Source organism: Taeniopygia guttata, chromosome 8 (assembly GCF_048771995.1).
Source record: "Taeniopygia guttata chromosome 8, bTaeGut7.mat, whole genome shotgun sequence".
NCBI lineage: Eukaryota > Metazoa > Chordata > Aves > Passeriformes > Estrildidae > Taeniopygia > Taeniopygia guttata.
Window position 1 is genome coordinate 8,383,343 of NC_133033.1, and position 24,918 is coordinate 8,408,260.

General features: G+C 49.1%; 2 protein-coding genes across 2 annotated transcripts; both read right to left on the bottom strand.

Annotated features, from left to right (window-relative positions):
- Positions 1-886: 886 nt before the first annotated feature.
- Positions 887-7,541, bottom strand: LOC100228937 (cytochrome P450 4A4). The gene is made up of 12 exons (XM_002192088.6): positions 7,234-7,541; positions 6,250-6,391; positions 5,780-5,824; positions 5,568-5,695; positions 5,018-5,142; positions 4,772-4,923; positions 4,460-4,566; positions 4,102-4,292; positions 3,680-3,813; positions 3,209-3,273; positions 2,467-2,549; positions 887-1,763 (listed from the first exon to the last, which is right to left on the bottom strand). Exons 1-12 carry the CDS (start codon positions 7,417-7,419, stop codon positions 1,595-1,597), a joined length of 1,527 nt encoding a protein of 508 aa, XP_002192124.6. The 5' UTR covers positions 7,420-7,541; the 3' UTR covers positions 887-1,594.
- Positions 7,542-13,304: 5,763 nt separating this feature from the next.
- On the bottom strand, positions 13,305-24,712 carry LOC100231862 (cytochrome P450 4B1). The gene is made up of 12 exons (XM_002192054.7): positions 24,390-24,712; positions 20,362-20,506; positions 19,670-19,714; positions 19,037-19,164; positions 17,393-17,517; positions 17,126-17,277; positions 16,417-16,523; positions 15,753-15,943; positions 15,150-15,283; positions 14,938-15,002; positions 14,653-14,735; positions 13,305-14,040 (listed from the first exon to the last, which is right to left on the bottom strand). Exons 1-12 carry the CDS (start codon positions 24,567-24,569, stop codon positions 13,872-13,874), a joined length of 1,524 nt encoding a protein of 507 aa, XP_002192090.4. The 5' UTR covers positions 24,570-24,712; the 3' UTR covers positions 13,305-13,871.
- Between the last annotated feature and the right edge of the window lie 206 nt (positions 24,713-24,918).

The following is a 24,918-nucleotide window of genomic DNA, read 5'->3' on the forward strand; positions in this document are numbered from 1 at the left end:
CTCAGGCAAACAGACAGGCAGAGGCATGGTTTGGGTATGTTGGTGCCTGCAGTGATTCTGGTGATGCCAGTGCTGTGGGTGAAAGCTGCACAGCCTTGTCTGTCACCGTGGCATGGCACATATGCAGACATTGGTGCCTCAGTTTCCCCTGACGCCTGCTGGGGGCCCGGGTCCTCACAGTGACAAACTTCCCCTGGGCTTTGGGTAATGCCACAGACACACAGGGCACTCCGACAGAGTGGCTGCTCTGCTGGGGAGGGGACAGGGATGTCCCCAGGGACAGGACACGTCATCTGCCTTGCTGGGCTGGCCGTGCCTGCCAAGCCTGGAGGTTTCACAGGGACCAGGGAGGACTTTTTCTGGGTCTCCCACTGCCACCTACTGATCCATTTCACACCCTGACCCGAAGCTCATCCAGATGGTCCACCTGGACTGGTGCTGGAGAAAAGCTCCCTACCCCCACAACAAGCCCAGTTCCAGGGCCAGTGCTCACCTGCACCCCTTGGGCAGGCCACCCTTGAACTGTTCTCAGCCTCTGCAGGACAGGGTTTGAGGCAGACTCACGTCTCCTCTTGTTTTATTTTGCAAGCTGACTTTGTTCTTACCGCCAGCGCTTTTGTGTGTGCGGTGTGTATTTGTGTTTTGCTTTGTTTAACCACAGATCACTTCAGTTTTTTCCTTACCACTGAAACTCCTGGAGTCAAAGGTGAGGTGATGGATGCTGTGGGATCTGTGGCAACAGGCTCAACAGGGTGCATGGAAACAGTGCTTGTGGCTGGAGAAAACACTGACAGCACGGCACCCTTGGGCACAGCCTTGTCTCTGGCCTGCTGGGGCTCCCCTTGTGCCCTGCTGGGTCACCAAACAAAGGAAGCCAAAGTCATGCTTGGAGATCATCCCTACAAAGCTTTATTTTCATTTCAGAGAGGAGAGCAATGCTGATCACATGCAGTTTCCAGTGTGGCAACTGCTTCCTCAGGTTAGCTGGTGGCATTTTCTGTGCTGGCTCCTGAGCACCCTCAGCTCAAGGAAGTTCAGAACTGGGGCAGAAAAGAACCACAAGCATTCATCTCCATAATGGTGGGCACAGTGCCAGCCCCAGAACAGGAATCGTTGGGAGGGTGGGGCAGGGAGAGGCCTCTGGCCCGGCACACCCAGGCTGGAGGCAGGGCAGCGGCTCTGTGCCCGGCATCCCTGCAAACCATGCTGGGTGTTGTTCACTGCCAAGCCCAAGTGGGAACTGAGAGTGGGACAAATCTACAGGCAGGTGACAGAAGTCCTGCCAGGGAGTGTCTGAGGGCAGGTTGGGGATGTGGAGATGAGCAGGACATGGAGGATGCCCATGGAGATGAAGAATGAGCCACAGAGATGCTGTGGAACCCCCTTAGCAGTGCTGCTCCCCTTGCAAGCAGGGGAACTGAACCGGCTGGGTTTGGTGTTTGTGAGCTCAGCAAGCCCCTCTGGACAGCAGTAGGACAGGGGTTAGTGTGGGAGAGGTCCACTGTGGGTCTGTTTGGTGATCCCCTCTTAAACCTCTGGGTGGAGGGTGTCCCCTGGGAGAGCTCTTGCCTCCCTGCCATGGTACCGCGAGGGATCAGAAAATCTTCTTCAGATGCAGGTGTATCCCGTTGCTGGACCTAAGGATGATCTGTGATATCATTATGGGAAGCTTGGATGGGTCCGGGCAGAGCTCGAAGCGCTGCAGGGTCAAGGCCAGCGCCACTTTAATCTCATTCATGGCAAACTGCAGCCCAATGCAGTTCCTGTGGAGAGGGTGACAAGTGCTCTGATTGCTGCCTTCGTCCCCAGCCACCCCCGAGCTGGACTCACCCCATGTGAGAGCTGGGGGACCTCCAGCTGCTGCGAGGATGACACCACAGCTTATCAAGGAAGCCCCTGATGCACCCAGCTCTGTGGTGGGGTATTGCTATTCATTTTATTATTAAACTTTGCAAAAAAGAGATGAGATTGAGAGAACAGGGGCTTACTTCACTAGGAAGTGCAGCCAGGAGCCAACTAAAAGCCCAGACAGCTCCAAAGGTTATTTCTGGCTCTGTGTGGTGATCCTCTTACAAGCTACTGAAACCTCAGTATCCTACATCTTTCTATTGATACAGGATGGGACCCATGGAGACTTGGCCCCCTTGGCTTTGAGGTGCACTGGGACTCACTCCTAAACAAGGGGGTGGTGCTCCCAACACAGGCAACAGAAAATGTAAACATTTCCACAAAGCCGCAAGAAAAATGTGTGAAATCCTACAGTGACCACAGAGCTGATGGAGCATGGAAATCCTGTTACAGGAGATGCTGTAATAGGAGATCCTGTTATGGAAAGCCTGTTTGAGTTGGCCAAGCCAGCTTGGCTTGTGAAGACTGAGGGAGGATTAGCCTTAGGAGCTCACATCTGAGCTAGGTCTCACATGCAAGGCAGCCTGATAGGAAGGCGAGGGATGAAAGATCTCCCACCTGGATCCAGCAGAGAAAGGCAGAAAAGCATGGGAGTGCCTCTGTGCTGAGTTCTCTGGAGAAAACCTTAGGGGATCATAAATCTGTGGGAGCAACAAAGAGCATTTGGTCAGTGTTTGGTGTCATCTGAGCAGCACCAGGTTCTTCCCTGGTCCCCAGGTTAGGGCTGGATGTGGCCTCTGCTCTTCCTGGGGAGCTGCAGATGACAGTCATCTCTCTACAGAGCCACCGAGTGGATCTTCCCCTTGGACACACCCAGGTCGCTCGCTACAACGCCCAAGATGCCTGCAGGTGATTCCTTATCCATGGCAGCAGGGATCAAGCCAGGATCCCTCCATTCAGAGATGCCTGATCCTTGCTCTCCAGACAGCCACCAGAGAGAGGCAGCTATGCAGCCTTCTTCAAATTTTCCAGTTATTTCTTGAAACCTCTAAAATATCATCTCCAATTCACACACTCTCTTGTGGGGCTTCTTCTAAAATTCTAAGTGTGTGCAGGGCAGCTGAAAGCAGTCAGAACATCTTTGTGTCACCAAGCACAAAGAGAGACTACTGAACATCCTTTCCCAGCTCTTTGTCATGTTTAAAGCCTCTGGGGTGTTTGAACTTTGTATTTAGATGTGGACTGTTGGAATGACAAGGGATAAAAAAACATAGCAGGGAGCACAGGCTGCCTTCTTCAAGGGGAATGGATGTCTGGTCTCAGAGACCATCCTCTCTTTCTTGTTATCAAGGTGAAATACCTCAGGGTTCTCCCACACATCCCGGTTCCTGTGAATAGCGAATATATTCACTCCAACCTGGCAGCCTGTAAAAAAGTGAGAAAAAGTTAATGACAGCTCAGAGTGAAAATGCAGGAGAGGTGTTTTTGGGACACCCTGGTCTCTGCAGGGCTGTTGGAGGAGATCTGGCAGGGATCTCCTGAAAACATCACACATCAAAAGCAAAGACCTCAGAGCTGGGTCCCTTTTTGTCTACCAGTGTATCATTTTCACTTGGCCAGGAACAACACTCCACAAGGCCCCTCTGAGCTCTGGAGCAGGTCCTTGGACTCTGTTTGGCCAGGCTAACTGTGGCAGTAAGCTGTGGTAGATCCATCCAGCTACAGGAGAGAGAAGGGAGTCTGGAGACCCTCCAGCCCCTCCACACAGAGCAAGGAAGCCCTGCTTGCCACAGACAGCAGCAGTAAGGATGGACAAACTCAACAGACCTACCTGCTGGCAGGCTGCGTCCATCAGGAAATGTGATGGGTTTGGAGAGCTCTCGGGACACAGAAGTAACTGGTGGGAACAGGCGTAAGCTCTCTTTGATGCACATGGTGGTGTAGGTCATCTTCCCAAGATCCTCCCTGAAAGCAAACTTGCTGAGGATGCACTCAATCCCTTTGTCTATGTCATTGACGAAAGGTCTGTCCCAGCACAGAGTCCGGAGGGAAACCACTTGTCACTGATTTAGACAATTGGCCACCACCCACTGGATGCCACCTTCCAAACAATTCCTCAGCCACTGAACAGTCCACCCATCAAATCCTTATGTCTCCAATTTAGGGAGGAGAATGCTGGGAGGAACCATGTCAAAGGCCTTCAAGGGTAAATTAAAAGAGTTCAAGAGAGAGGAATAAGAAGTCCTAGCTCACCACTCAATGGTATCTCGGTGTCCCAGGATGCCCTGGACCTCCTCCCTGCACCGCTGCTGGTGCTCAGGGTGCAGTGACATGCAGTAGAAGAGCCAGGAGAGTGCACTGGCCACGGTATCATGACCCTCAAACATGAAGGTGTCCACTTCGGCACGCAGGTCCTCATCGGACAGTCCAACTCCATTCTCATCCTAAGAAAGAGGAGAGCATGTCATTCCTAAGCACACGGGTCTTTTATTTTTACCCAAAGCACTTGTATGATTTGGTGTCTCTTGTGCTTTCCTTCTTGGGCTGATGCACCTTTGGTGCTGCACAGTTCTGTTCTGTGGCATTTGGTACGATCATCTCAAACATTTACCTTGCTACAAAGAAGAATGTCCAGAAAATCCAGGTGCCTCTTCTTCTGGATCTTTTCAAGCTCCTTCTCATTGGAGAGCAACATCTTTCTTTCTTTTATTACCTGACCTGCACAGAGGGGAGATCAGTTCTGTGTATCCTGTCCCTCCAGAGTAGCCCCATGTACTTGGCTGCTCGGTCATCAGCTCGGACTCTGTTTAAGGTGTAACCCTCTGGCCAGTCCCTGCTGTGACCCCACTCTGAGCCACTCCAGGGGCAAGTGGCAGAGAGGTTCAGATGGGAGACAGGACTGGGGAGAAGGGGGCAGGAATACCTGTGTGGGTTCGGGCCAGCTTGCAGGCATTGTGAAACGCGCGGCCATTGCAAGTGAAGTCGTAGAAGACATCGTTGAGGGAAAGATTCCGGATCCTATTGCTCAGGAGGTAGGTCACATCAAAAATAGCTCTAATATAATAGTGGGAGTCACTGTAAGGAGACCAAGGTCAAAGCTGGTGTTAGCAAAATGAGTGGTGAAACAGGAGCTGTTGCTTTCCCAGGGTTTGGAAACTCAGGCACTGACCTCTGAGTCTGACAGTTGGAATTAAAACTGAAGGCACTTTTCATGATGGTATCTAGTGTCATCAAGCTGACATCTTGAAAGAGCTCCACTGACCTCCTCTCTGTGATCCTCTTGTCCCATTTATCCTAGAGGAAGAGCCAGGGGTAAGGAGAGACAGACCACTATCTGTGGTCAGGTCGTATTTTACTGTCCCTCTTCCCAGATCCACACTTCTAGTTGCCTTCTTTTCTGGAAGCAGAGACCCTAGTTCATGATATATTCCTTGAACATAATCTAACTCTTCTGTGCATTTGTTTTCCCAGGTTTGAAAGGGTACACATGAGGGTATGAAAGGATATTCTTGCAGTGATTGATTTTATCGGCAACAAAAGAGAAAGAATAAGTGGAATGTCCAAAGAAAGGTGAGGAGAGCAATTTTAGAACTTCAAAACTACTCCAAAATTTAACTGAAAGTAGAAACTCTCTAAGTGTCGTCTCTTTCTTGTACTCACTTTTTATTTTCACGGTTTCATAGCTGAAAGGAAAAAGTAGCAGGAGTGGGGATTCTTACCAGCATCACTTTGACTGAATCTGACATCAGGGTCACGTAAGATTTCAGCACATCGTAATGAAAGGCTGGGGTGAGCATCTTCCTGTGCTGGAACCATTTGCTTCCATCCAAGACCAGCAGCCCTTTCCCTGAAGCACAAAGAGCAAAGGCACCATCAGTTCCTGCAGGCTCTGATCACAGCTTTGACAGCCTTACTACTGCTTTTGACTTACCAATCCAGGGAACTAGGAGTTTGTAGACTGCACTAGCCTTGGGATCTGTGAAATGGAACAAATACCAGAAATGAATGAATAACTGATGAATTCAACACAAAAATAAAAGAAAATTTGCCATTTGCCAAAGCCTTCTTGCCATTGCCATGACAGCTCACATTTTTACTGGGTTTACTGGGAAGCACAAATATTGTGGTGGTAGAAGCCATAGAAGACAGTAAGACAGATGACCCTCAAACTGGGAACTGACTGAAAACTGGAAGGAACAGGCACCTGGTCTCTGTTTTGCACAGGAATGCACACTGCTCCATGAAGCCTGGGGCAGCCTGGGAATTTTTGAAGAGGAGCAAAAGAAGAATTGCAATAGCTATGAAGGAAGCTGGCAGAGGGGATAACTCCAGGCAAGTTTCCCAGTATTTTCTTGGTAGGAAAGTGTCAAAGACTTCTCAAAACCAGAGGTAGAGACTCACCTGCTCGGCCAAGTATGGTTTTGGCGTATTCAGGATGGTGGATGATTATGGATGGCAGGGTTGGTCCAAACCATCTGGGAAAGGCATATGGATATTCTTGTCCCCATGCCACAATTTGGTGTAAAAAACTTTCAGATTTTATCTACAATGAGAGTTAAAAATTGATTAATAAAGGCAGAAAAAGAGGGACATTCCAAGGACATTCTCTATTGGGAAATGAAGGAAGGGTGGGTGGACTTGTCACACAGGGACTTCTATGCTGCAGGTAGAGGAGAGGATGAGCATTGCAAAGGGAGTGTGCACAAGAGGCAAAGCTGCCTGAGCCACCAAACCCCTGCAGCACAAGACAGCTCCATGGAGAGTCCCTTGCTGGGCTGGTGGCAGCTGTGACACCTTAGGATGGCCTGGGCTTGGAGCAGCTCTGTGCTGCATTGGGATCTACAGCTGGCATAGGCGATGTCAGGATGTCTGGTAGGCCAGGAGGACCAAGGCTGTCACACCCCTGTTCCCCAATTTCAAGAGTGCAAGGTGTGCATGCAATGTGAAAGCAAAGCATCTGCACTATAGCATGATGCAAATGTCTGCATTAAAACACCCTGTTTTTGTGGCCATGTCTTCTTCAGCAGTTACAGGGTAAGACATTCCCATTGGTAGAAGGCTTAATTTAGCAAAGAAACGTTATGATTACTATTGCTCATTATGATTGCTCATATTTAAATAACTTCATGGAAGTCCCCCGACTCTTTGTTTAAGGACATGATTGAAGAGAGCATGATTCTCTTTTGCCAAATGATGCACACCATGTATCCAGCACCCTTTCCTCTTGCCCTGCAGAAGCCTTGGCTCTCCCTGCACAGAAGTCCTCTCCTGTAGGAAGAGAAAGGAGCAGGGGACACACACACACCATCCAGTCCTTCTTCATCCTGACTGATACCTTGCACAGCTGGGACAAACCCACCCTGACTGAGCCCAGTTACTCCTTACCAGATGATTGTGGCCATAGAGCCAGTGTTTTGGGGGGCCAGGGAATGCCTCCAGAGCTTTGATGAGCTTCTTCCTCTCCCAGTACAACTGCAGCACTTTCAGCAGCACAAAGATTATACCAAACAGCACAGAGAGCTGCAGGACGGCAGCAGAAGGTCTGGTTATGTTGTCCAGCAGAGATGCCATGCTGGTCCAGGACACTGCCTTCCCTGCTTGTTTCTCACCTGCTCCTCTCACGCCTGAGCCGAGTGGGGAGCTCAGTGCAGGTAAAAATCCTCTCCCTCCTCCTCTGCAGGAGCTGAACCTGGTGAAGTGGTGCTGACAGCAATTTATAGCTGCTGGAACATCAGGACAAAGATTGCATCAGCTCAGCCAGCAGCCCGTGCACCCAGTCCCCCTTTGACCTGCTTTGTGCAGCCTGTCCCTGCGACCTGGAGAACAACCAGCCTCTGAACAGTTCCTGCTTTTGCTGAAGTCCCAGCAGCGCTGTCACACCCACCCACAGCCCTCCGTGCCCAGCTGGATGAAGCCAGAGGAGGGAGGAGGTGGGAGGTAGACAGGCTGGAGCTCCAGCTGAGCTCTGTGCTGTCCTCGGAGGGTGCAGGTGTAGGAGGTGTTCATCTGCCCACGGGAAGCGAGGAACACCCAGGCCACCTCCTCTCAGTGAGTGGCTGCATGGAGTCAGCCACCTTCACCCGTGAAAGCAGTGCCCTGGGTGCCTGCAGCACCCCCCAGCTCTGCTGGGCTGTAAGCCAGAGAATGGCCATCACTCCAGCAGCACACAGGGATGTGGCCCTGTTCCCCAAGGGCTCCTTGGCCCAGGTAGGGCCTTCCTTGCAATCCCTGTGCAGATCCTGCTGCTTACCTGAGTTCCCATCCCATAAGCCCAGAGACCTGGAATGGCAATGTGGAGCTGGTGGAGAACTGGGGCTGGAAGTCTGACGTGTGTGGGTGACTTCCATTCATGTTGTAACAAGCAGCATCCCCAGATGGGCTGAAATAATGTCCCATTTGTGTCTTGGGGTATTATGAGGATCAAATGGGTTATCAGCTGGGGAGACTGATAGTCTGGTAGGCTACAGCACAGGGGCTGCTGTGAGCACTTCTCAATGTAACACATCTCTGAGACATTGTGATATTTGGATACTTCCCTTTAGTTTTTAGTCTAAAATATGCCATGTCCTACATTTTCTGCTTGTAGAGTCATTTTGCCAAAAAAAAAAAAAAAAAACAACACAGTGTTTATCTGAGGTTCATTGCCATTGCCTTGGAGAACATCCCTGGTAGGCGCTACGCTGAGCAGCGTCACCTTTTCACACACTTGGCCATCTTCGTGGAAGTTAGAGTACCTTTTTATCCTGAGCCAGCTGGATCTGTGGGAAAGTTCAGGGGAGAGTTAAAAGTTATTTAAAAGATCTTTAGGAGGCAGAAAGCTGTAATCAAGTTGGGCATTTCTTAGGGAGGGCTTTGGGTATAGCCAGAGCATAAGGGACCCAGTTTGACATGACAAACTCTCATGAGAAGACCTGCAGAACATTCATAAATATTATGATGCTGTGTAGTTGGGTCTCTCACAAGGTCTGCACAAGGGAAAGTGGGATGTCTGATGATTGAGCCTCTGTTCAGTGCCAGTGGAGCTGTTTGGAATGTCCTGTGGTACCTACATCAATACCAGACTGACCAATCTGGATTTGGCTGGAACCTTTCAGCAATCCACTATAAAATAACCCATAAATACCCAAAAACCCAGAGGTGGAGGGGCCAGGCCAGTGGATGGAGTTTCTGGTGCAGCTTCAGATTAAACTTTTATAACACAGGAATTTTCAGTGCTAATGAAGTCCCTGGAGAGTGGGTTTGACCATGAACAGGGTAAAAGTTTACCAAAATTATTTACTTATAATTATAAATTAACCAGTAAACTCTGTTGAGTGTGAAGAGAAGAGATATGGTTTGTCTTGAAGTTCACATGAGATGTCAAGTGCTGAGGTGATATGAGGGGAACATAGAGGACAAACTGACTAAATCCACATTTATGGGGATTTGGAGCAAGAATCTGATGTTTGGCGATAGCAAAACTGGGTTTAATCCAGCCTCCAGCCTCTGCATTCTATATTTCACTGGTGAAGGTGAGATAAAAACCTTTCTCATGTATTTCAGAGGTTTGACAGCAAGAGAAACCATGAACACTCACAGCCTGCGGAAGAAAACTCAGGGGGTTTTGCAGGGGAAGAAACAATGAAAGTTCAAAAGGCAAAGTGAAGTTGCTGCAGAGCTGCAAGTGAAGAAAAGTGAAAAGGGACAGTGTTGGTTTGATCATTGTAAGGGCCTGGGGCAAGGCCAGAACAATCTGCTAACACCAGGAGAATCTACAGCCCTGGTGATGGAGGATTCCAGAAGAAGATCTCAACATGGAAAAGCAGGTACAAAGGTCTTCTGATAGCCACAGTGGTCTGGGGAAGCTGGCAGGGGGAACAGAAGCTTGGCTTGACTTTCAGAACATTTGAGACCAGTGAAACTGCAGTTAGGTGTTAAAGGACACTTGGAAACACGGAAAGTTGTTAAACATTTGCAGAGAGCCTCTGGAGAGTTGTCTTAGTGCTGTGGATGTCCACGTGATGGCAGTGGGGTCGCAACAGTTCAGGCCATCAATATGAAACAACCCACTGACACTGGAGAGTTTCCATCCCATACACAGCCATGGACACAGCAGGCTGTGGAATTTGCTTCCTGGGTCTTGGGAATTTCTCCACTCCCTTTAGACACCTAAGCAGAAGAAAGAGAGGATGTTCCTCACTGATTTAACTCACATGGTTGGAATTCATGGCAGAAAAAGTGGTTTACTGAGCAGGTGAAATTTAGGTGGTAAATGGGTGCTTTGCCCCAGCATGTGACCTTGCAGCAGCTGCTTTCCCTGGTTGTGCTTGTGTTTATTCAGATAGGAAGAAGAGTCCAGGCCCATCTGTCCCTGTGAGTTCCTGCAGCACACAGTGATGACAGATGAAATGTAGCAGTAATGCCAAAAAAAAAAAAAACAACATTTCAAGCTTCCAAACACATGATAGATGAGAAAACCATGGCAAGAGCCCAGCAAGTGTTGCAGAGTAATGGAAGCTGCCTGGATCCCATCTGACCACACGTGTCTCAAGGATGAATGGATATCTGGAAGCATTTAATACAGCTGTCTTACAAATATGTTGCAATACTTATTTAATTTACAGGCTGCTTCCAGTGTAAAATCCCAGTGGAGTTTAGATGGAAATTGCTGGTGCCATCTGACAGTAAATTTGCCTGGAGAGCAATGGGAGTCCTGTGCAGGGACTGCATTCCCGGTGCTGCAAGCCAGCTGCTCTCCCTGCAGGTCCTGCTACTTCCAATATGCCTGGAAGCATCCAAAATAGTGCCACCACCAAACTGAGATAGACAGACACCTTCCCATGACAGGGATGTAGCTGCATAGTGCCTGTGACAGTCTGTGGGGAAAGGAATAACTGCAGGAGTGGGTGGCATCTTTGCCCTGCTGCTGTTGAAAAACCAAGCCACAAGGAGAAAAATCCAAGAGGGTTTTAACTGAAATCAAGACTGAACCTTCTTGAATATCCTACAGCCATCACCAGGAGCTCTTGTTGCAACAGATATCTGAAGGCCTGAATCATGCAGTCCAAGGTTAGCCCATCATCTTTGCAATTACCCTTTCTGCAAAAAGTAGGGAAGGATGAAAGAAGGAGGTAAACTCTCTGCAGCTGGGCCTTGACTGTATTGCAGTGAGCAATACATCCCATCTAACCAGGTCTTTCCATATCTCTAATATCTAGGAGGGAAAAGGTAGATTTGGGGAATGGCTGTCAGGAATCAGATTCTAGAAAGATCTGGCTTTTCCTGGCACTGGGCTACAGTAGCTCCAGAAGCCCTGTTGCAGCCTCAGCCCTGCTCTCCAGTTCAGAAGCAGGGCAGCCCTGGAAGATCTGTGATGCAGGACATGAGATGATGCAGGATGTGGAACGATGCAGAATGCAGGATATGAGATATGGGATGTGAGATGCAAGATATGGGATGGTGTAGGATGCAGGATATGGGATGTGGGATGCAGGGTATGGGATGCAGGCTGGCTGGCATGCAGTGCTGGCCCATGTGGGTCAGGGAAATTGTGAGCTGGGCTGCTGTGTGGGGTGTTTTTTAAGTGTCCCCAGTTTCCTGGCCTCAGGGGGTGACAGCACCATCACAGGAGAGATTTGTGAGCAGATTTTATGCTGGGTTTGGGTGGCTGCAGGGGAAACCAGGCTCTGCTCCCTTCTCACACGAAGAAGCCACAAGTACAACTCTGAGAGGACAGTGGGAATACTGCAGAGCATCTTCCCTTTTCCTCTTCAGATATGAAGAGGCAGCTTTTTAGTGAATCCTAAAAGTCACGAGGGAGAGAATGACTGCACAGGATGAAGACAGGAGCAGTCAGCTTTTCCATCCCAGGGGCAGGAATATTCATGTGTTGGATGTTCCAGTTGGGATAGCAGCAGTGCAGCTTTTCCTGAACCCTTAGTTCAAACCACTCACAAAAACCAAACCAAACTTGCTCCAGCCTTCTACTACATCCATTACCTCCTCTGGGCTTCTGGAGTATTCACTAAAATCAGTCACCAAGTTTTAAAACCTCTGCATATTCTCCAAATAACCTATGCCAGGGCTATTAGGTATCTTAGGGAGTGCTTGACATTGTGCAATCTGTATCTACCCAAATGCAATTTAGCAGCTGCCGTTTATCTACATGAGGTATGTCAAGTTCCCCTGGTGTGATCCTCCTTTAACCTACTCTCCTTCAGTGGGTACACCATGATTTCAGCCTTTGCCCTTGCTCATTAGGTGCTCGAGCTTTAATCTTTCACATTGGAATGCCAAGATTCATCCACTCCTCTTTAGATGGTATTTTTTTCAGATCTTGTCTTCATAAAAAAATTGCATCCAATACAGAGATGTATGTAATTTATTTCTGATAACTTCAGTTATTTTGATTAAAAATTTTCTCATTTTGCACTTTAGAGTATGTAAGCTTGGAGTAGATGTTGTTGCTTTTACACTTAAATCTCCAAACAGGGTTGAAGGACACTGTCTCATTTTATCTGTTGAAAGAGAAGCAAGTGAAATATTTTTGAGAGATATTTGTGCTTATGCATCCAAGTATGATGTTTGCTGTGATTGCAAGACCAAGATATTATTGATTCATATTACCTTTTCTCTCTCTCTGTGTACAGAACATCCACTGGAGAAATTGCTGCCTGTCAGTAATTTTTTCTCTTGGTTTTGTGCCATGCCTGTGCCTGCTCTTGTGCTTATGGACTCGCATCCCATTCACAGCAGCAGTTTTTCAATTTATCAAGATAATTTTGTATCCTGACATGGCCCTCCAAAGAGCTTGTGGTGTCTCATAGCTTCATAAAGTCTGACATTTTGATAAGCACACTCCATTACATAATCTGATTTCAGCTCAAGAGCTGCATCTCGTGTCTGAAGAGGGGACAGGCAGCTGGAGCAAGTGGATTTTCTCCTGGGCTGCCCCAGCATATCCCTGCAAACCACACCCTGCAGGTGAAGGCTGTACAAGGTCAGCTGCTGTCCAGCTGCACAGCAGCCTTCTCCCAGCTTTTGGGATTTCACAGCTTGATGTGTGATATTTTATCCCAATAATGATTCCTGCAGAGGCAGAGGACAGCTCACTAGTGGCCTCCAGTGTACCAAGTTTATAATTTTATCAGCTTAAGAAAATAAAATAACAAAAAAAAAAAAAAAAAAAAAAAAAAAGAAAAAACCCCCCAAAAAAAGAGGGCCCTCCCCCCACCCCCAACACACACTTTCTCACTATGAGACCTTTGACTGATGATTGATTTTTGGACCCCTTTTAAAGAGTTGACCATGGAAGGAATGCTATATTGGCTGGAGACCCAGAGGCAGTTTCCTGGCCTGTCCAGGCTGGTCTCTTGCTGCTTATGGGCTTCCTCTCAATCTCCCGTTTCTAAAGGAGTTTTACACTGCATTTGTGATGAAGTGGGCAAGCACCAGCAATATAAACAACACAGCTGCTGTTGCAGGAAAAATTACTGGTTTATTAAGACAAAAATTACAGAATATTTTGCAGTTTGAGCACAATTTCAGGGCCCAAACTGGAATCAGTGCTTTCAACAAATCAGAGGCCCACTGAGTGTGAGAAGTGAGACAGAGGTCTGTCACAGGCTGTCCCCACTGCAGGAGAGGAGGGCTGACCTCTAGGCACTGAGGAAGGTGCTGATGACGGAGCAGGGCTGGAAATGGTCACAGATTTGGCCAGGGCACGAGTGTGAAGGCAGGATTTGGTAAAAAGGAGGCTGGTGGGACCTGCAGATGTTCCCAGACCAGGCCAGGCCCACCCTTATGGCAGTGCAAGGGGACAGACAGAGTGGCTGGCTGCTCTCAGATCAGTGCCCTGGAGCAGATAGTCTGTGCAATGGCATCCCAGCCACCTGAGCCTTGCCCAAAAAGGGCTTTCAGCTGGTGGATGAAGCACAGAAATCAGGAACGCTCATCCCCAAATCCTGCCCTGCACTTCTGCCCCAGAGACTGTCCCGTCATCTGCTCGGTCCCTCCCTCTGGTGAATGCAAGATGTTTTCCAGCATCAGCAGATTTTCTTTAAATACAGGTGAATCCCGTTCTTGGAGCGAAGGATGACCCGAGTTATTTTGAGGGGAGGTGTGGCAGGGTCGGGCGAGAGCTCGAAGAGCCTCAGGGTCAGAGCCAGCGCCACCTTCATCTCGTTCATGGCAAACTGCTGCCCGATGCAATTCCTGCAGAGAAATGGAGCAGCTCAGCCAGCTGCAGCCACTGCTGGGCACAGCAAACCCACACAGCCCATCCCAGCCCTCCCACACCAGCACATATCCTCCCCCTCTGCAGCTCAGGGGCCCCAGAGGCATGGGGCTAAGCAGGAGGAACTGGGAGGAACATCGGGAGCTCCTGATGTGTGGTCAATGAGCACAGACAAGGAGGGAGATGGGGAAGCCAAAGGACAGGCCAGCAGGGATGAGGTGGTGGGTCTCCAAGAAGAAAAGGTCTGCAAGGTGTTTGCCTTAAAGGAGTCAGCACAGGGCAAAGGCAAGGACTGGGAAGAGGGGGAAAGGGGGTAATCAAAGGGCAGGAGAGGGGAGCTGGTGAGATCAGAATGCTGCAGGCTCCCTGCAGGATGCCAACAGGATGTTCCACAGCCTTGGGACCCAGTTCCCTGTCCCCAGAATGGGCTTGGCAATGCTGCCTTCCCATTTTGCCTGCTGGTATCAGAACCCCTCTGTTGCACAAACCCTTATATCCTCATTTAACTATTTAACTGTGTAATTCTGCAGGGCCAGGACTGCAGGTGGTAGTCTCTGCCCACTGCTCTTTCAGTGTTCAATTCCCTTTACCTCATTCCAGCAGAAAAAGGCAGAAAGGCATGAGAGTGCCTGCCAGAGACATTCTCGGGGGAAAAACGCAGAGGGTCAAACACCTGGAAACGAAGAATATGCAGCAAGATAAAGCGATTATTTAAAGAACACTGTACTGACTGGTTTCTTGAGAAATGTGACACCCCTTAATTTATGAAGAACCCCATAGCAGAGAGAGAATTCTACTTTTTTGCTGACAGGTGAAGGGTACATGAGAAGAGGCATAAAGGGAAAAAGTTATTAAGAGATCAAAAGAAAACTCACCAAAGGATCTTTCCATACTTCAGGGTTTCTGTGAATGAGGTAAATGCTTATTGCAGTGACGCTGCCTGGAAAACAATGGAGGAGGAGAAAAGGGCTCAATGACAAAGAAACCAGCCAACATCTGCACAGCCCTCCCTGAACATCTGTGCCAGCGAGGATGCAGCTAGTGCCTGAGAGCAGAGCTCTGTGCAGCAGGAATGGGATTCACAGACCTTCGGGCAAAGTGCGTCCATCGGGGAAGGTGACGGGTTTGCTGAGCTGCCGGGACACGCCAGGCACGGGTGGGTAGAGGCGCAGGCTCTCCTTGATGCACATGGTGCTGTAAGTCATCTTGCCCAGGTCCTCCCTGTTGGGACAGGCAGGCTGAGCCCCACATTCCCCCCACTGCCCGTGCTGGGAGGTCCTTCACCCACAGCCATCCAGCCCCTGAGCAGACTGCAGCACAACAGAGGGACCCACAGTGCCCAGCCACAGGCTGCTGGAGGCTGGGGGTGCCAGGGCACTTCTGAACAACCTGAACAACCACTGAACAAGCTCAAGTGCAAAGTGACAGGGAAAAGTGAAAAGCGCATCCGTGACATCCTGTGGTGAGAAAATAGGAGAGAGCAGTGCTGGTGGCCCAGGACTTGGGATGGCATCCAGAATGTCCCTTCCAGGGTGACAGACTTAGCTGAAGGATCTGCTCCATCCTGTGAAGTCCCTGTGCATGCAGCAACCTTTAGCACCCCCAGCTTTTGAGCCTTGAAGGCACCACTCACTTGGAAATGGCAGCAATAGGAAAAGAGTGACCAGCAGAGGAATTGCTGCAGCCTTACCACTGGATTGTGTCCCGGTCCCCCAGGATGCCCTGGATCTCCTCCCTGCACCGTTGCTGGTGCTCAGGGTGGACTGCCAGGCAGTAGAAGAGCCAGGAGATGCCACTGGCTGTTGTGTCGTGGCCCTCAAACATGAATGTGTCCACCTCAGCACGCAGGTCCTCGTCGGACAGTGCAGCTCCATTCTCATCCTAACAGTCCAGAGACACTCTCAGTGGCCATATAGATAAAATTCATATATGTATTACAATAACACACACACACATATAAAAAAATATTCAAACATCCCAGTAGGAGCCATTATATTCTTTCTGCTATTGCAAAAGGGGCGTGATGACATCTGTGGGATAAACAAAATCACTGTCTGTTTACACTGAATTCAGAGCTCCTTTCCCTTCACTTTTAAATCTCTTTATCCCCCCCATATTAAACCACCAGAACTACAGAATCCCTCTGCATGCTGTATACCCAAAAAGACACTGCCAACACTTCAACAACGGAAAGCTGAATCACCTTGGCCTCTCTTCAACTGGGTGTGACTGGGCTAATTTTTTTTAATGGCTTGTGCAGTCCTGAGTGTCTGTGGTGGCTTGTTGCACCCCTGCAAAGACTGACTTGCTTTTGTACTCTGTGCCCTGCCACACATACACTCTTTGCCACTCACTTTGGCACACAGCAGAATGTCCAAAAAGTCCAAATGTCTCTTCTTCTGGATCTTTTCAAATTCCCGTTCATCTTTAAGGGATTCCTTTCGCTCACGGATCACCTTGTCTGGGGGAGAAAGGGTTAAAGGTTCAGCAGGGCCAGGAGATGCCAAACTGCAAAACTTTGAATGCAAAACTCAGAGTTTTGCATCTCAAAAACTCATCTCAAACTTTGTGGTTTGAACGCACACCTCACCCAAGGGGATGAGCACTGCTCAGTCCACGATGCATTTGACCTGTGCTTCTGCATCCCAGGCACTTTGGCTATTTCAGCAGCGTGGCCACGAATGCCGTGGATATTGTCATCCTTTTCCTTGCTCACCATGGACTTCTCGGCCTACTTTACACACCCCTCATGCATTTAAATCACACCTGGATTAGAATGGAAAATCATTCCTTGCACTGATGTTGCCTGCAGTGCCCATTCCTTGTCTCACCATTCTCTGACCATTTTACAGGAGCATTTCCAGAGGGCAATTCCTCCATTAGTCCAGTTCAGTGACTGACTGAGAGACCCCTTTGATTTATGCCTAGATCAGATCACCACTGCAAGCTGATGCCCTGCTTGGATCTCAGCTCTGAGCCTCTGGGCAGAATCACTGCACAGGCAAGGAGAAAACCCGACTGCCTCTGTCCAAAGTTTTGGGAGAGAATGCCAGCAGGGAATACCTGTGTGGTCATGAGCGATCCTGCAGGCCTTCCTGAACTGAAACCCCTGGGGGCTGAGCCAGTAAATGATGTCATTGTGGTAGGGGAAGATGCGGAGGCGCTGGTGCACCCTGTGGCAGAGGTCGTAGACAGCCTGGATGTAGGTGTTTTTCCTGGAGAAAGGGGAATAGGAAGCTTGTAAAATTGGGAGCGCAGTGACAAGCAATTTGCCCATTTCCCTTCTGAGCTGCAAACTTCCTGCCAGGGTTTGGGGCAGCCAGCACTGACCTGTTGGTCTGGCAGTTGCTGTGACAACTGAAGGCACATTTCATGATGCTATCGAGAGTCATCAAGCTGATGTGCTCGAAGAGCTCCACTGGCTTCCCATCTGCTGCCAGCTTTTCCCACTTTTCCTAGGGCACAAAGGAGACAGAAACGGGTAGACAAGGGCCAGCTCTGTATGATCTGCAGTTACCCCCTGGTTAAATGAGTGCTCAGATAGAGATATACCCCAGAGAAATGGGAAAAAAAGAAGGGGTCTCTATTTGCCAGCAAAATCCCAGAGAAGAAAAACCAAGAGTGGGATGGTTAATCTGAGATTTGCCTCAGGCAGCTGCTCTTCTTGCATCCTGGTGGTGAGCCCTGCTACACCTTATCCTGAGGCACCCTGGAGAAGCCCAGGACAGGTGCATTTCTGGGTGATGGGGAGTTACCTAAGTCTTTCCTAGGATGCAGAGTGTTTTTCTGTACAGGAGTAGCATATGCTGGCATTTGGCTTCATTGAGTGCATTCTTAAGCACATTTGAGTTTGATGCCCAAGTGACAAACTTTGGAGCAAGTTTTTTTCTGTCACATGATCTCTGTGCCAGTGTGTTTTGCCAACAAGTAATACAGGAGCTCTTGCTCAACTCTTTGCATAGGGCACCCCTAGAGAAACTATAAATCCTGCCTCTCTTCCCCAGCAGACACGAAGTGATGATCAATCCTCTGTCCCCCCGAGGATGTAAGGAATGAGTGGACTTAAAAGCTGAGAAAGGGAGGGGAGGGAGGAGGAGCACGGTGACATCTGAGCTCCACAGCACCAAACCAGGTTTATGGGGGACAGATGCACGTCTGTAGCACATGCAGCGATTGCCACCTGGTGGCACGGGCTCACACAATCGGCGTTGTGCAGAAGGAATTTCAAACTCCCAGCCGCTTCTGAACCTCGCAAAAGCTCTCCTGGCTCTCCAGCCCCTGGCTCCTGGCTGCTCCCTGGGCCAGTAGGAGGAATCCAGCCAGGAACTATTTGAGGCTGCCAGGGAGGTTGGAGTGAGGGAGGTGAAGGAGAAGGAATAGATCCAGCATCCAGAATCCTCTTTAACATGCACAAAGCCTGGTGCCCTTCTCCTGTAATTTCTACTGGATTCCATCCTGCCCAGCACCAGTGGATTGAAGAACAAGGCATTTTCACTGTTTATGAGGTATGACAGGAATTCCAGTCCAGTCATGGGTATGTTGACAGCAAATAATACTCTTTAACCTTAGGTCACAGCATAGCTCTGCTCTCACCTTTATTTTTGGCGGATTTATTATGAACATTTATTTACCTCAATTCTTTATTTAGACAAACACCTTATAAGAAGTTGCTGTTGGAACTGAGATCATGCATGGTTTGGGGATGGTAGTAACATCAATCCTGCAGTCTCAGCCACAGATCCCAAGGCAACACCAGAGACATTGTCATTGCAACCTGCTCATCCCTTCCAAGGGATGCTGATCCCTTCCAGCTCAAGGACAGGGATTTGGGGTGACTCAGAAAGATCTGCCAGCAGGACACAGCGTGTCTTTACAATTACCAGATAAAGAAAGCCCTGCTCCAGCATTTACCTCCTAACCAGACAGGATGGGGGAAAAAAGCCAGGGCAGAGAGAGGAGCATCATGAGTCCTACCAGCATCACGTTTGTAGATTCTGCCATCAGGGCCACGTACGGCTTCAAGACGTCGTAGTGAAACCCTGGGGTCAGGAGTTTTCTGTGTTGGTGCCATTTGGGCCCATGTAAGATCAGCAACCCATTCCCTGGGAAAACACAGGCAAGGCATGTTTTGCTGGGCACAAGCAGGCTGCTCTCAGCTGTCTGCACGGAGTGTGATTAAATCTGCTATCTGAGCTGCTGTGAGAGGGCATTTCCAAATGCTGCCACCAGCCCCAGGGTTCCTAGAGCAAAGCCCTGCTCACCAAAATGGCACAATGGTGTCTCTGAGAAGAAACACCAACACTACTGGAAAAGAGAAATTCAGAACAGCAGATATATTTTTCACCAGTCCTCCAATGAATTTAAGATTCCCCCATCACCAGTCTTTGCTATCTATGGACATGTAAGTATTTGTACATATGTTATGTCTGAACTCACCTTCCCTGAAAATAAATAGAACTACTTAGCACTTTTTTAGTAAATGTAGTAATTTTAGGAAGCTTTTAGCTATAACTTCATCAAAGAACAGGTACAATGCTGTTTATTTATAGCATGCTTTTTACTAACTTCAGAATCATTCCTCGCAGGCAAAGCCCAGGGAATACATACCAATCCATGGGATAAGGTGCTTATAGCTGATGTTATCCTTGGGATCTGTAAAAAAATAAAGAGAAAATAAAATGGTAAATGTTTCAACAGCATGAATCCATCTTTGCAGCTGAATGCTCCCTCTGGGCTCCCACTTTTGGTTGGGTATGAAGCAAAATCAGTGGCATCCCTGCAGAACTCCCAGTATTTCAACACAAAACAACTTTTTCTCTGCCAGCTGCAATAAATACATATAAAAGCAGATGCTCACACTGGAAAAAACAAGAATATTGGTAGTCCAAAGTCTGTGTAGTGTGATAAATGATTAACCCTCTCAGACATCACTGTTCGGCACCTTTTCTTCTCAATGCACTAAAGATACTTCTCTGCAGTAGAAGCCAGAACTGTGAAGCTAGAAAGAAACTCCCAGGTGTCTTCTGCTTGTGGGATCAGGCACTGAGCAGTTAAATTTTCAAGGAGCACTTGAGGAAGTCTGATTTTCCAGCAATGGATTTGGAGTCAGGTCAGTCCTGCTGCCCTGTGCCTGAAAAACCCAGGGCACAGCACGAAGGAGTGATATCTCTCCATGCCTTTAGATGATTTCTGCAAGAAAATTTCTCTGTGAAACCCTGCCTTGCTGTAAATTTTGAGGCAGGCATGGAAAATCTGCAGGCTGGTGTTGCTGCTCCCCAGCTGAAGCCATAATCTCTCACCTCCTCTGTTCAACAGAACCTTGGCATAGTCGGGATCAGTGATAACCAGGAATGCTGAGAAACTCCCAAACCACATAGCATGAGCATGTGGGTACTTCTGTGCCCAGACCTCTACCTTGTCCAGCATCTCTTCCTCCTTGAGAAACTAGTTGAAGAGAAGAAAAGAGAAAGAATTTACAGATTTGGAGGGGAAAAATTATATATATATAATCTCCCAATACACTGTCTTAAAAGCTCAATGTCTTTCTAAGCACAAAACCAGATAAGGATAAACAAGATATTTTTCCTCCATGTTTGCAAAGCATGGGAAATAGAGATGTCTGCTACTTTTAAAGCTCCTATAAAGTAATTCTTCCTTATCACTTGACCTTAAGCTAGAGAACATCTATAGGCACCGTGGTGGTGCCTATCAGCTCATATGTGTTATCTGCTCTTTTTCCATGGCCACCCCACAGATTTGCCCCAGACAGCATCTGCATTTTGTGGCATGCAACTACATTCTCATTTGCACATGGCTGAGCAGTTAGCACCCTGCAGCTGGGAGAAAATGCAGCAGCCAACAGCATCACTGCTGGGTCTGCCCCAGGGCAGCTGTGGGAAACCACAGCCTCCCCCAGACATTTTGGTGGGGAAGGCCAGTGTCCAGGAAAAACGGAACAGAATTAGTCCAAAGTCACCAATGGATCATTCAGACAATGGAACACTGGTTAATAACATTACATTAAGAATTCATTGATTTCAGGGTATTGAATTTTACAGGCAATGAAGAGCAGGTGCTCCCCTAGAAATATTTGTCTCCTATCCTTGGAAGCTGCAATCTGAGGAGCAGCATGAGCACCAGCTTTCATATCAGCAGCAGTGGCAGGTTCACTCCAAAGTAATCACTGCTTTATTGCTTTACAGCTGGTGTTGTTATGTACAAGAAATAGACAAAGAACTAGTGGAAAGACCCACAATCACAGGCAGAGGGGAAAAAAATCACAGAGGCAAAACCACGTAAAATTCTTTTTCCTTTGAAGAGAAACTACTCTGGGCCAATATGCAGGGGGGAAGATTTTGGTAAGCTAGGTCTGACATAGCCGCTGCTGCTTTGACCTTGAAGCTTGAAGATTAATTAAATCAGCATACTGGTGCAGAAACCAGCCTCAAAGCCACCCTATTGCTGTATCAAGTGAATATTTGTTCAGTTGCTTTAGTGCTGAGTTAGCTCAGCTTTCAGTGTGGTGTTTCTGGCTGGTGTTTCTCAACCCAGGACATGGCTCATACTCAAATGATCAGCCACTGTGGCTTATCTTGGAGAGGATACTCGTGAGACATGGGGTGTCTGCCAGGGGCATGTCCAGGTTCAGCTCCAAGACTGAGCCCCCCCTTCCTCACAGGCTGGGGTGTCCCTGCAGCACATCCCATGTGTCTCCCACATTCAGCAGAGTGATGAACCAGTTATTACAGAAAGCTCAACTTCACTTACTCAAGATTTTGAACTTAATAAATAGAACTATCAATCTCTCTGACTTCAGGGATCTAGTTTTGGGGCAAAAGCAGGCAGCCCTCCCCAGCACCCGCCTCTTCAGCAAATGCCAGCAGAAGCAGTGCTTGGCACAATGCCTTTAGCTAAGTGACACCTGAACATGTGAAAGTCCCTTTGATACAGCTGCCTGCTTCTCCTGTTGTGGATCACAAAAAACATAATGAAAAGTAACTGGGAGAGGCTGATCAAGTCTCGCTGGCAGAAGTCCTAATCCTAGAAGCCTTTGCATCCAGCCTTGTTTTAGAGCAGCACCCTTGGCTTGTGCTATCAAGAACCCTCCCTGTGCTGGCAGAGGGCTGAATGGGTTTATCTTAGAGGAGTGGTTGCCCTCAAGGTAACCTGCTGCACCAAGCACACCTGGAGCAGAGGGTGTAAAGTTCTGGGAGCTGCCGAGGAATAGAAAGCTCTCATGCCTTAATCATGGCTCCAGCTACCCAGCTCTGCATAAAAGACCATTACTTCTACTTCTTCTTCCCTTGGGGGCTTGAAAAGAAAAGTATAAACCCCACTTGGGTCTAAAAAAGAAAGGCAATTGCCTGATCTCATGCTGAAATGCAAGTTTTGAAATGGATCCAACACTAAAAGCATCTGGGAAGAGGCTTAAGGGCACTTTTAATGACTACACACTGATAGCAAAGAAAGAAAAAAACACAGGAGAAAGAGGAAACACAGGAGCTGAAATCTGAGCATGAGGCTGTGCTTCGTGCAGCCAGAGGGGGCTGGCTTCTCCCCAGAAAGAGCAGAAGTGGACAAAGGGCTGCTGAGGGACTGACACCGTCCCTGGGCCAGCAGGGCAGTGACCCTGCTCTCCTCTGCTTCCCACCAAACCCGGCCATGGGGACTCAGTTTGGTCAGCTCAGGGCTGGCAGTCTGGGCTTTAACGAAATTGTGCTGCTGCAGTGAGACTGAACAGCTCTACACAACCTCTTCCTGATATTTTAATGTAATTTCTACTGAGTGATATGGATAAGCAGACACTAATATCCAGATAATGCTTTAAAACAAAGTGATATATTCCCCAGAGATCCACCCAGAGCATGACAAATAGGTTTGAGATTCTAAAGTGGGCTGGATCAAAACTAGGAAACAATCAGTTAAATCAGCAGAACAGGAAATATCAGTGCTCTCCCTGACACAGCTCACAGGTCCTCCTTGAGGTGTGTGCAAACTTTGCATTCAGCGTGTGCCCAGAACATTGCCAGTTTCTTTGCTGGCTTGGTGAACTGTTAGGCTTTGGGGAATTCAGCAGTATTAATCAGCAAATTATTAAACCTTCAAAAAAGGAATTCTCATACAAACATTGTCTGAGGTAAAAGTTGAGGCACGAGCAACCTAAGCATGATGACAGCAAGTGATTGGCACAAATGGTTACATTTCCTTCCAGGATAAATAGTCACAACTAACAAACAGAAGAACATACTTTATTTAATTGCAGTTTTAAAGTCTAACTGGCAGTGTAACAACGCTCTGAACTGGCCCATCTTCACGCTTACATTGCCAAAACACTGCTTGTCCTGTCCAGCACAGCAAAACTGGCACTGCCACAGCACAGAGACAAGCCCTGTGAGGTCTCCTCCTGATTTCCCAGACACTTTTCAGGGTGCCACTTATTTAATGTGCCACAGAGGTGGCCATGGCAGGACACCAGAAGAGTCCAGTAGAGGGCAAGGTGATTTTAAACAGCCTTTAGCACATATGGAAAAACCTTTTGCATCAGGCAAGCTCAGTTACCCCCTGTGAGGCTACCGATGAGTTGTCAAAATTTGTTTGCCAAGGCATCCATGGTGATATGTGTGGGCAAGAGCATACCTCGGGGAATAATCATCCGCGACAGCAGCGACCAGAACAAGGCTCGCCTATATACGTGGGTTTAATTACTCGTGATTTTAAAGCAGTAGTAAGAAGACACACAGCCCCTGAGCTGGGTGCAATGCCTGTGATGTATTTTGTGGCTGAAAAGTGGCTCAGAACGATCCATGGTCAGATTCACCTGGCCGACACGAGCTGGCAGGGGAGAGAAAGTGCCTCTGGACAGCCGGAGCAGCGAGCATCTGCTCAGCATCCATCAGCTCAGCGCCGCAGGGAGAGCTGCAGCGGCCCTGCCCGGGCTGCCAGAGCAGCAGAGAGGTGACAGTGCAGCCTGCCCCGGGACAGAGCAGCGCGGCTCTGCTCCCTCCAGCACCGATGCCGGCTCACATCCCGGCATGACCTTGCCTTTGCTGTGCTACCGCTCTCCACTTGCGAAACAGCCACCACCCTTTTCCACCGCGCAGTCTGCAGCAGCCTGCGGAGCTCTGCGTGAGCCACGCTCTCGCTAAGCATCACAGACAGAGAAAGCACATTGGTCTGGATGGGAAAAGGGATGCACACCTCTCACCCACCCAGCAATTCTCCCGGACCACGGGGACAAGTCCCAGCAGCATCATTCCCACACGCCCCTCGGGAAGGCTGCTCCCCGCATCCCCCCGCTCCCGGCAGCGCAGAGCCGGCTCTCCCCCACCTCGTGGACGTGGCCGAAGAGCCAGTGGGTCGGGTGCCCGGGGAAGTCGGCCAGCGCCCGCAGCAGCTCCCGCCGCCGGTGGAACAGCTGGATGACTTTCAGCAGCACGCAGGTCAGGCAGAACACAGCGGCCAGGTGCAGAACCCTGGAGACATCCACGCCCAGCCACAGGAGCTTCATCTTCTCGGTGAGAGCCGCCAGCCACTGTCCCCGGTGTCCTCCAGCGCCCCGGCGGCACCGGCCGCGGCAGCCAATGCGGAGCGGAGAGGCAGGTCCAGAGTCTGAGCCGCTGCCAAATCACGGCAGCGCTTGTTGGGAGAGGAGGGAAAAGAAGGGAAGGGGAGCATCCCGCGGGAACGCTCTGCTTGCCGCCGCACCGGCTGCGAGCTGCTGCCCGCCCCGAGTACCCGCCGCTGGCACCAGCTGGCTCCTCGCCGGAACCTCAGGCTGAAGAGAGAGGGAAAGACCGTACTCTGAGATTCCTCTTCCCGAGGTCTTCATCACCTATTCCTGCCTCCCGAGGTTTCGC

Bases quoted from the DNA above. Each gene is read 5' to 3' on its own strand.
- LOC100228937 (XM_002192088.6), bottom strand. From the start codon at position 7,419: ATGGCATCTCTGCTGGACAACATAACCAGACCTTCTGCTGCCGTCCTG. The intron at 5,696-5,779 runs GTAAGTCAAAAG...TTTGTGCTTCAG, and splicing joins ACTCCTAGTTCCCTGGATTG to GGAAAGGGCTGCTGGTCTTG. The intron at 2,550-3,208 runs GTATTTCACCTT...TTGCTCCCACAG, and splicing joins ATGTGTGGGAGAACCCTGAG to ATTTATGATCCCCTAAGGTT.
- LOC100231862 (XM_002192054.7), bottom strand. From the start codon at position 24,569: ATGAAGCTCCTGTGGCTGGGCGTGGATGTCTCCAGGGTTCTGCACCTG. The intron at 17,278-17,392 runs GTCAGTGCTGGC...CCCTTTCTCCAG, and splicing joins AGCAACTGCCAGACCAACAG to GAAAAACACCTACATCCAGG. The intron at 14,041-14,652 runs GTAAAGGGAATT...ATTTCTCTGCAG, and splicing joins CCTTTTTCTGCTGGAATGAG to GAATTGCATCGGGCAGCAGT.